This window comes from Amblyraja radiata, chromosome 18 (assembly GCF_010909765.2).
Source record: "Amblyraja radiata isolate CabotCenter1 chromosome 18, sAmbRad1.1.pri, whole genome shotgun sequence".
Taxonomy (NCBI): domain Eukaryota; kingdom Metazoa; phylum Chordata; class Chondrichthyes; order Rajiformes; family Rajidae; genus Amblyraja; species Amblyraja radiata.
The window spans coordinates 6,062,985-6,072,818 of NC_045973.1; the positions used below are offsets into that span (position 1 = coordinate 6,062,985).

The following is a 9,834-nucleotide window of genomic DNA, read 5'->3' on the forward strand; positions in this document are numbered from 1 at the left end:
TGTGTGCGTGTGTGCGTATGTGTGTGCGTGCGTGCGTGTATATATAATTAAAAGTCTCATAATTAAATATTTATATACATCTATATAATTAATATTCTCATCTTGACCACTTCCTGTTTGCGTTGTATATTAATTTTAGAAAAACCGCTACCATATAGTGCTATGATTTTTGGCCATCTTACTCACAGTCCCACTCCGCTGAGGCAGCCCCGAGGATTTTTCCGATCGATGAAAAATAGAAAAGTTATGAATGTTTAAAAAATCTTGAGATCCACTCGCCTGTCAATCACAGCGATGAAGGTAACGCCCCTTCCCTGGGGAGGGGGGCAGGACTATAAAACCCCAGATGCCTGGACGTGACTGCAAGATGGCGAGGGAAAGACCACGACTCTCATTCTAAGCTGTGAATCAAATGAACTTTGAGTCTGAAGAAGGGTCTCGACCCGAAACGTCGCCCATTCCTTCTCTCCAGAGATACTGCCTGTCCTGCCGAGTTACTCCAGCTTTTTGTGTTAATCTTCAGTCTGACTCAGTCAGGTTTTTAGTGAATGTGAGAATATTTATTCACTCCTTATTCTTGCATTTAGTGAATTTCCTCACAGATTTTCCTTTATTTTGCGCACCCATTTCTCCCACAATCCCGTCCCCTTTCTCCTTCCCCCTGTTCCCTTCCACCTCTATCCTTTCATCCAGCTTCACATTTCACACCTCTTTTCCCCTTCTCTTCTTATCTCACACCATTTTATCCTTTCATCTCTGGCCTTTGTCCAACCATCTGCCAATCAAACCTCCTCAATTTTACTGTAGACTTTCGACTTTAGAAATACAGCGTAGTAAAAGGCCCTTCAGCCCACCAAGTCCGCGCCGACCAGCGATCACCCGCACACTAGAAATATGCCACACACTAGGGACATTTTACAATTTGTGGAAGCCAATTTACCGACAAACCTGTACGTCTTTGGAGTGTGGGAGCAAACCGGAGCACCCAAAGAAAACCCACGTGGTCACAGGGAGAACGTACTAACTCGGTACAGACTAACTCGGTTCGTGGTCAGGATCGAACTGGAGTCTCTGGTGCTGTAAGTGATGTTAGGCAGCAACTGTGCCACTGTGCCACCCTTTATCCACCTATCACTTGCCAAACTTTGTCCCACCTCCACCCCTCTTCTGATTTTCCGCACCCCCCCCCCCAGAAACGTTCCCTATCCATGATCTCCAGAGATGCTGCCTGAACCTTCTTCACAGTTATTGAAGCATAAAACCATCATGCGATCTACTTGCAACCAAAGAAGACAACATGTTTCTGAACCATTATTGCCCCTCAGCGACAATAAAGTTAAAAGATGCATTAGAGTTAATGAATTTTGCTTCTTACAATTGCCTGATATTTCTCCTAACTACTGAGACTGCACTTTCACTGTTAATAACAGACTATGAAGCACTCCAATGAGGTTATAAAAAATATGATAAGATGCTCGGAGAACATTTATTCTCTTTTATTATTTTATTCTCTTTAGCCTCTTTTATTGTTTATGAATCATGAAGCATGCAAACAGGCCCTTCGGCCCAACTTGCCCACACTGGCCAACGTGTCCCATTGACACTAGTCCAACCTGCCTGCATTTGGCCCATATCCCAACAAACCTGTCTCATCCATGTAACTGTCCAATTGTTACTTAATCATTGCAATAGTCCATGCCTCAACCACTTCCTCCGGGCAGCTCGTTCCAGGCACATTTTTAATTGTTTTGTTTTGTTTTTTTCTTTCATTTACACAAAGGGGATGGAAGCAAAGGGTGCTGAGTGTATGAGGAATGCAAATATAAGCAAATACGCTGACATGTGTTTGATTTACCTCTTCGATGCACTTTCGTAATCTAGTGTCTTCTCTACAAATATTGAGCCTGTGACATCTATCTGGAAGTCATTGCTGCCTGTGAGTGAATACTGTTGAAAATAATAACAGCAGTTAAAATGTTTGAAAATAAAATTGAAAAACATACACTTAATTTCTTTAGTAAAGATACATCATAGTGCGCTACATGTGTTAAACATATTGTGAACAGAGCAATGGTTTAGAGGGATTGGAGTCAAACGTGGGCAGGTGGGACTCGTGTGGAAGGGGCATCTTGGTCGGCATGTTGCCCCATCTACACTAGTAGATGGATGTTTTGTCAACCATCTTCCAATTCCAAAAACCCCACCTCACCTGTATCTACCTGCCAGGCTTTGTCCGGCCCCTACTCCTCCAGCTTTCTCTCCACCACATAGCTCGCTGGGGCCCGCCTGAAGACTCGTCAGTCAATGGGACCTCACCTGAAGGCTTGTTGGTCGGCGTAACCGGGAGTGAACTGGAACGTCGGACATGAGGAGTAAGGAGGGTGAACCGGGGCAATGTCTCCAGCGCCATAAAGGTCGGCTGCTGGTCGCCCCAGGGACACGAAGATGGCCAGGCGAGGAGAGGAGAGGAGAGGGACGTCGGTTTGCAACGAACTTCTCCAGTACATCGAGCACATGGGTCGACCGGACATTGGACTTTGAAGAACGGTGCAAAGAAATGGCGGTGCCCGCACGTGTTGCAAAAGCAGAAAAACTCTTACAGTGCAGTTGTATGTGGGACAAATAAAGTTCCATGAATCCAATCAGTCTGAAGAAGGGTCCAGACCTGAAACATCGCCTATCCATGTTCTCCAGAGATGTTGTCTGATCCGTTGAGTTACTCCAGCACTTTGCATCTTTTTTGGGGGGGTTTAGCACCAAGACTGTCGGCTGGCGGGAAATTCCTCCTCCGTGGCCCGAAAGACGTGGGGTTGCATAGATACATAGATACATAGAAAATAGGTGCAGGAGTAGGCCATTCGGCCCTTCGAGCCTGCACCGCCATTCAATATGATCATGGCTGATCATCCAACTCAGTATCCCGTACCTGCCTTCTCTCCATACCCCCTGATCCCTTTAGCCACAAGGGCCACATCTAACTCCCTCTTAAATGTAGCCAATGAACTGGCCTCAACTACCCTCTGTGGCAGAGAGTTCCAGAGATTCACCACTCTCTGTGTGAAAATGTTTCTTCTCATCTCGGTCCTAAAGGATTTCCCCCTTATCCTTAAGCTGTGACCCCTTGTCCTGGACATCCCCAACATCGGGAACAATCTTCCTGCATCTAGCCTGTCCAACCCCATAAGAATTTTGTACGTTTCTATAAGATCCCCTCTCAATCTCCTAAATTCTAGCGAGTATAAGCCAAGTCTATCCAGTTGCATGAGTGGATGCGTGTTTATAGCGTGTTAATAACATGGCTCTAAATTAACAAGCTCACTCCAACACACCCCAGGAGTTTAGAGACAACATGGAAATGGCACATCAGTGCGGTGAGAACTTGTTCCCTGCAGTTACTATAGAAGCATGTTGCCCATGCACAACAAGGCAATGATCGATGTAATGTTGATGCAAGGAGCTGCAGGTGCTGCTTCACACAAAAGGGCACCAAGATATGATGAGCGTCTGATGTCAGAGGTTATGGGGAGAAGGCAGGAGAATGGGGTTGAGAGGGAGAGGTAGATCAGCCATGATTGAATGGCGGAGTAGACTTGATGGGCCAAATTGAATAATTCTGCTTCAGCAACTTATGAACCTGTGAAGTGCTGGGATAACTCAGTGGGTCAGGCAGCATCTCTGGAGCAGATGGAGAGGTGAGGTCTCGGGGCGGGACCCTTCGTCACTTGTGGTCGATGAAATGGTGTTTCATCACTGACTGCAAGTATTCTTCAACAATAAGAACCCTTTTAAATAAATAAACCACAGACATACCTGCAAAGCATCATTTTGGTCTGGATCTTTTGCCGAAACTTTGTATATTATCGTGTTGACAGGTGTATCTTCCGAAACATAAATTTCAGCAACTGCAAAATTGATTAGGTTTCAAAATTCAGAATCGCAGTGTTTAATAACAAAATTTTAAACTTTATTCTCGGATCTAGAGGGCGAATAATTAAAGTTTCAGTTTCAGTTTAGTTTATTGTCACGTGTGCCGAGGCACAGTGAAAAGCTTTTGTTGCGTGCTAACCAGTCAGTGGAAAGACAATACATGATTACAATCGAGCCGTTTACATTGTCTGGATACATGATAAGGGACTAATGTTTAGTGCAAGTGGATTGAAGGGCCAAATGGCCTCCTCCTGCACCTATTTTCTATGTTTGTATGTTTCTAAACCCAGCAAAATCCAATCAAGGATAATCTCAAGGTCACCAAAGAGGTAGATAGTAGTTCAGCACTGCTCTCTGGTTGTGGTAGGATGATTCAGTTGCCTGATAACAGCTGGGAAGAAACTGGCCCTGAATCTGGAGGTGTGCGTTTTCACACTTCCGTACCTTTTGCCCGATGGGAGAGTGGGGAAGAGGGAGTGGCCGGGGTGCAGCAGTCTGATAGGCAGGTATTTTCACACAGAGGCTGGTAGGTATTTGCAAAATACTGCCAGAGAAAATGGTAGAGACACAATGTTTAAAAAAATATTGTTAAGCTCTAAAATTCGAAATCCAAGTTCTTTACAATGAAATGTTTATGATTTGTGTGATATTATAGTAGCCCGAAAGAACAATGCACTTTAACGATCGGTTAAAAATTATAATCAAACCTGGAAAATGGGGAGACTTTTACACAAATTTACACATATTCTTTTGCACAAAGGGTGGTGGGTGTATGGAACGAGCTGCCGGAGGAGGTAGTTGAGACAGGGACTATCATATTATAGTTAATGACCCATATCCTTTCAATTATTAATTTTAAATGTGTTTTATGTCAATTGAATAAGGTTAATAACTGGACTTACTTTTTTCCATCATATTGTAATTTATTTATAAGTAAATTATTTATCATTATTCCTGATTTTATAATATAAAATATATCTGTCCAAATGCCCAAATATACTTCAGAAATCATTATTTATAAGTATATGATGAAAAAACAAGTTCAGTTATTAAGTATAAAAGTATTTAAGTTTATTTATATTTAGTATATAGTATATTTGGACATTTGTACCGGTACATGGATAGGACAGGTTTAGAGGGATACGGGCCAAACGCGGGCAGATGGGACTAGTGCAGCTGGGACATGTTGGTCGGTGTGGGCAAGTTGGGCTGAGGAGCCTGTTTCCACACTGTATCACTCTATGACTATTAATAGGCAAATGTTTCATCTGCTTGAATCTGGTTCTTGTACCATGTAGGGTGTCAGCCCATGCATGTAACACTGTTTCATGCCTCTAGTAACAGAATTTGACGTTTGTGCGGGAGGGATTGACATGGATGGGCTGATCTGGGCTGCGATCGTGCACCATCTATCATAATGATAACCCTTCCATTATTTTGATCCCCAGGAGATATTTTTGATTTCAACTAGAGTTACATAGCATTCATTTAGCTGGTTCACGAGGAAGCAGTGTTGGTATTTTCAAGCCAGTCTCATTCTCTGGTGAAGCTAATGGACAAATGAATGCTCCGAGTCGTAATCTGAAGCATTCTGTAAAGTGTTGCTAGGAAACGCCACAGATATCTCTTGCAGTAATCACTCGCTCCTGTGCTAAACATGGCTCGCACTAAATAACCGGCTAATAATCTGTTCAAGAAGCATTTTTGCATCTTCATGCCTATCTGATAAATATTTTTCACGAATGTCTGGTTATTGCTTGTAGCTTTGAAAGGCAGAATTATTATTTTTTTCAATTAATAGCACAACCAAATGCCACGGTGGCGCAGCGGTAGAGTTGCTGCCTCACAGTGCCAGAGACCCGGGTTCGATCCTGACAGCGGGCGCTGTCTGTATGGAGTTTGCACATTCTCACCGTGACCGCATGGATTATCTCCGGGATCTCCGGTTTCCTCCCACACTCCAAAGACATACAGGTTTGCAGGTTAATTCCAGTCAGCAGAAAGACTAGACATGATTACAGTCAAGCTGTCCACAGTGAGGCAAGGTTAGTGGATCGTTACATAGTTTAGCTCTTATTTATTGGGAGATTTGGAGTTGATATCTGTTGGTGAATATAGGATTAGTGGAGTTGAATTACTTTTGTTTAGTTTCTTGTCACGTGTACCGAGGTACAGTGAAAAGCATTTGTCATGTGCTAACCAGTCAGTGGAAAGACAATACATGATTACAATTGAGCCGTCTACAGTGTACAGATACATGACAAAGGGAATAACGTTGAATGAAAGATAAAGTCCAGTAAAGTCAGATTAAAGATAGTCCAAGAGTCTCCAATGAGTTAGTTGGGATGTCAAGACCACTCTCTAGTTGGTGAGAGGACGGTTCAGTTGCCTGATAACAGCTGGGAAGAAACTGGAGGTGTGCGTTTTCACACTTCTGTACCTTTTGCCCGAGGGGAGAGGGGAGAAGAGGGAGTGACCGGGGGTGAGACCGGTCCTTTGATTCTGTTGCTGGTCTTGCCGAGGCAGCGTGAGGTGTACAATGCGAGACCTGCTTGAAATACCAACGTACCTTGAGTGGCCAACGTTCCCAGAAATACGGGCGGCTCGTTTACATCGAGAACCTTCACTATGATGGTCTGAGAGGCTGAGCTACCCTTCTGGTCCCTCACCAGCAGCTGAAGAGTGAATCGACTTGTACTTTCAAAGTCTAGTTTTGGATTGTTTGTTGTCACCAGCTGTTACAAAGATTAAAAGCATCGTAATCAATAGAAGTAAGTAAATGAAAACTGCCTTCAGAAACCTACTTTCTTCAGGTAACATTTGTGAATGTAAGTCACACAGTGCTGGAGTAGCTCAGCCGGGTCAGGCAACAACTCTGGAGAACATGGATAGGTGACGTTTTGGGTCTTCAGAACCAAAGCGTCACCTATACTGACTGACCCTCTGGGTTACTCCAGCACGTTGTGTCTTTCTTTCTAAACCAGCATCTGCAGTTCCACCTTTCTACAATTTGGAAATATTTTGAACAAATATAAATTTATTGCTAAGTTACTGAAAGGCAACACAAACAGGTTAAGGCATTCTAACAAAAAAAAGGGGCAAAGTGCTGGAGTAATAACATCCTTGGAAAACATGGGCAGTTGATGTTTCGAGTTGGGGCCCTCCTTCAGACATTAGTCATAGAGTGATACAGCGTGGAAACAGGCCCTTCAGCCCAGCTTGCACACACTGACCAACAATGTCCCGGCTAAACTGGTCCCATCTACATCTACATTAGCAGTACATTCTTGTTACTTAAAGCATGAAATTGTACAGATCTGTGGAGAGGTTCTGGCATTGTTTAAGGGCGGCACGGTGGGGCAGCGGTAGAGTTGTTCCCTCACAGCACCAGTGACCCGCGGTTCGATCCCCACTACGGCTACTTGTCCGTACGGAGTTTGTACGTTCTCCCCGTGACCACGTGGGTTTTCTCCAGGTGCTCTGGTTTCCTCCAACACTCCAAAGACGTACAGGTTTGTAGGTTAATTGGCTTGATATGAAACAGAATACCGCACTCAAACACACAAAGCAGTCACTTGGTGCACAGATAATAACCTCTTACTCAACACATCAAAACACACGAACTCATCATTGATCTCAGACGTAAGGCACAACCCAAGACCCCCCTACACATCTCAGGCGAACCCATATCCACCACTGACTCATTCAAATTTATTGGCACTCACATAAGCAATAACCTCAAATGGAAAATCAATTCAAATCACATCTACAAAAAAGCCAACCAAAGACTCTTCTTCCTCCGCCAGCTCAACAAGTTTAGAGTAAGGAAACACCTCCTAATCCGATTCTACACAGCCATCATCCAAAGCATGCTCACTTCATCAATTACAGTCTGGTTCAGCAGTTTAGACACTCGCTCCCGTAATAAATTACAACGCATAGTTAATAAAGCATCCAAAATCATCAGCACTCCCCTTCCACCAATAGAATCACTCCATCACAAACGGTCCATGTCAAGGGTGAAGAAAATCATCTCTGATCCCTCCCACCCAGCTCACCACATCTTCCACCTGCTGCCATCAGGAAGGCGCTACAGCTCACTGCCCGCCAAGACATCTCGATTTAAAAACAGTTCTTACCCACACGCAATCCGAATTCTGAACACACTATGATAATAGCACATATCCTCCCCATGCATGTACTGTATATTGTATGATGTTGTGTTTTATGTTATGTTTGACGGGAATCAGCCTACCTTGTAACATCCTGTACTGAACCTGAATTCCACCAGCTTGACTGTGTGGTCATTAAATAATCTAATCTAATCTAATCTAATTGTCTTTAGAGTGTGCAGTAGGGTAGTGTTAGTGTGCGGGGGATCGCTGGTCGGTGCGGACTCGATGGGCCTGTTCCCGCGCTGTATCTCCAAACTAAACAAAAACATTTGGTATACAAGCAAGTTTACAGAAGACTTTCTCTAAAACTTACATCCCACATATTTGTTGCATTTGGAATGATTTCAAATGGATATTCCGCTGGATCAGCGTTAATGATGATTGGGCCACCGACTAAGTGATCCCCTGGTGACACCGCAGTGGTGATGGTGGTGAGCAGGTGATGCACGGCCGTATCCTCCCTGATCTCAAGGTTGAGTGGGTTCACACCTGAGATAGTTGGTGCGCCCAGTGTACCTGGATGAATGAAAGAGAGGTACAAGTCAAGATTCAAAGCAGCTACAGTATATGGACAAGTATATAGACAGGCGGCAGGGTGGCGCAGCGGTAGAGCTGCTGCCTTACAGCGCCAGAGTCCCGGGTTCGATCCGGACTTTGTACGGATACGGAGTTTGTACGTTCTCCCCGTGACCCGCGTGGATTTTCACAGAGATCTTCGGTTTCCTTGCCACACTCCAAAGACGTACAGGGTTGCAGGTTTGCACCGTATCTTCAAACTAAACTGAACTAAATATCTTTGTTTAGTTTTCAGTTTAGTTTAGAGATACAGCGCAGAAACGGGCCCTTCGCCCACCGAGTTCACGCCGACCAGCGAATCCCGCACACTAACACCGTTCTACACACACTAGGGATAATTTACAATTATACCAAGCCAATTAACCGACAAACCTGTACAATTTTGGAGTGTGGGAAGAAACCGAAGCACCCAGAGAAAACCCACGCAGGTCATGGGGAGAAGGTAAACATTCCATACAGGCGGCGCCCGCAGTCAGGATCGAACCCGGATCTCTGGCGCTATAACGCAGCAACGCTAACGCTGCGCCACCGTGCCGCATAAACTATAACCATATAACAATTACAGTACGGAAACAGGCCATCTCGGCCCTTCTAGTCCGTGCCGAACACTTACTCTCACCTAGTCCCATCTACCTGCACTCAGACCATAACCCTCCATCCTTTTCTGAGGAATCTGAGGAAAGACATTCTTGCCATAGAGGGAGTACAGAGCAGGCTCACCAGACTGATTCCTGGGATGTCAGGACTTTCATATGAAGAAAGACTGGATAGACTCGGCTTGTACTCGCTAGAATTTAGAAGATTGAGGGGGATTCTTATAGAAACTTACAAAATTCTTAAGGGGTTGGACAGGCTAGATGCAGGAAGATTGTTCCCGATGTTGGGGAAGTCCAGAACAAGGGGTCACAGTTTAAGGATAAGGGGGAAATCTTTTAGGACCGAGATGAGGAAAACATTTTTCGCACAGAGAGTGGTGAATCTCTGGAATTCTCTGCCACAGAAGGTAGTTGAGGCCAGTTCATTGGCTATATTTAAGAGGGAGTTAGATGTGGCCCTTGTGGCTAAAGGGATCAGGGGGTATGGAGAGAAGGCAGGTACAGGAGACTGAGTTGGATGATCAGCCATGATCATATTGAATGGCGGTGCAGGCTCGAAG

At 44.5% G+C, this 9,834-nt stretch overlaps 1 protein-coding gene across 1 annotated transcript; it reads right to left on the bottom strand.

Annotated features, from left to right (window-relative positions):
• Positions 1–3,718: 3,718 nt before the first annotated feature.
• LOC116983561 (cadherin-related family member 3-like) lies at positions 3,719–9,217 on the bottom strand. Its single transcript, XM_033037347.1, has 4 exons — positions 9,136–9,217; positions 8,416–8,618; positions 6,497–6,662; positions 3,719–3,765 (listed from the first exon to the last, which is right to left on the bottom strand). The coding sequence occupies exons 1-4, from the start codon at positions 9,215–9,217 to the stop codon at positions 3,719–3,721; spliced, it is 498 nt and encodes a 165-aa protein (XP_032893238.1).
• Between the last annotated feature and the right edge of the window lie 617 nt (positions 9,218–9,834).

What these genes read in the sequence shown, in the direction of transcription:
- LOC116983561 (XM_033037347.1), bottom strand. Translation starts at nt 9,217, where the DNA reads ATGCGGCACGGTGGCGCAGCGTTAGCGTTGCTGCGTTATAGCGCCAGA. An exon ending in CCTGACTGCGGGCGCCGCCT is followed by an intron (nt 8,619 to 9,135) that starts GTATGGAATGTT and finishes TCATTCATCCAG; the next exon opens with GTACACTGGGCGCACCAACT. An exon ending in ATGCAACAAATATGTGGGAT is followed by an intron (nt 6,663 to 8,415) that starts GTAAGTTTTAGA and finishes TCTTTGTAACAG; the next exon opens with CTGGTGACAACAAACAATCC.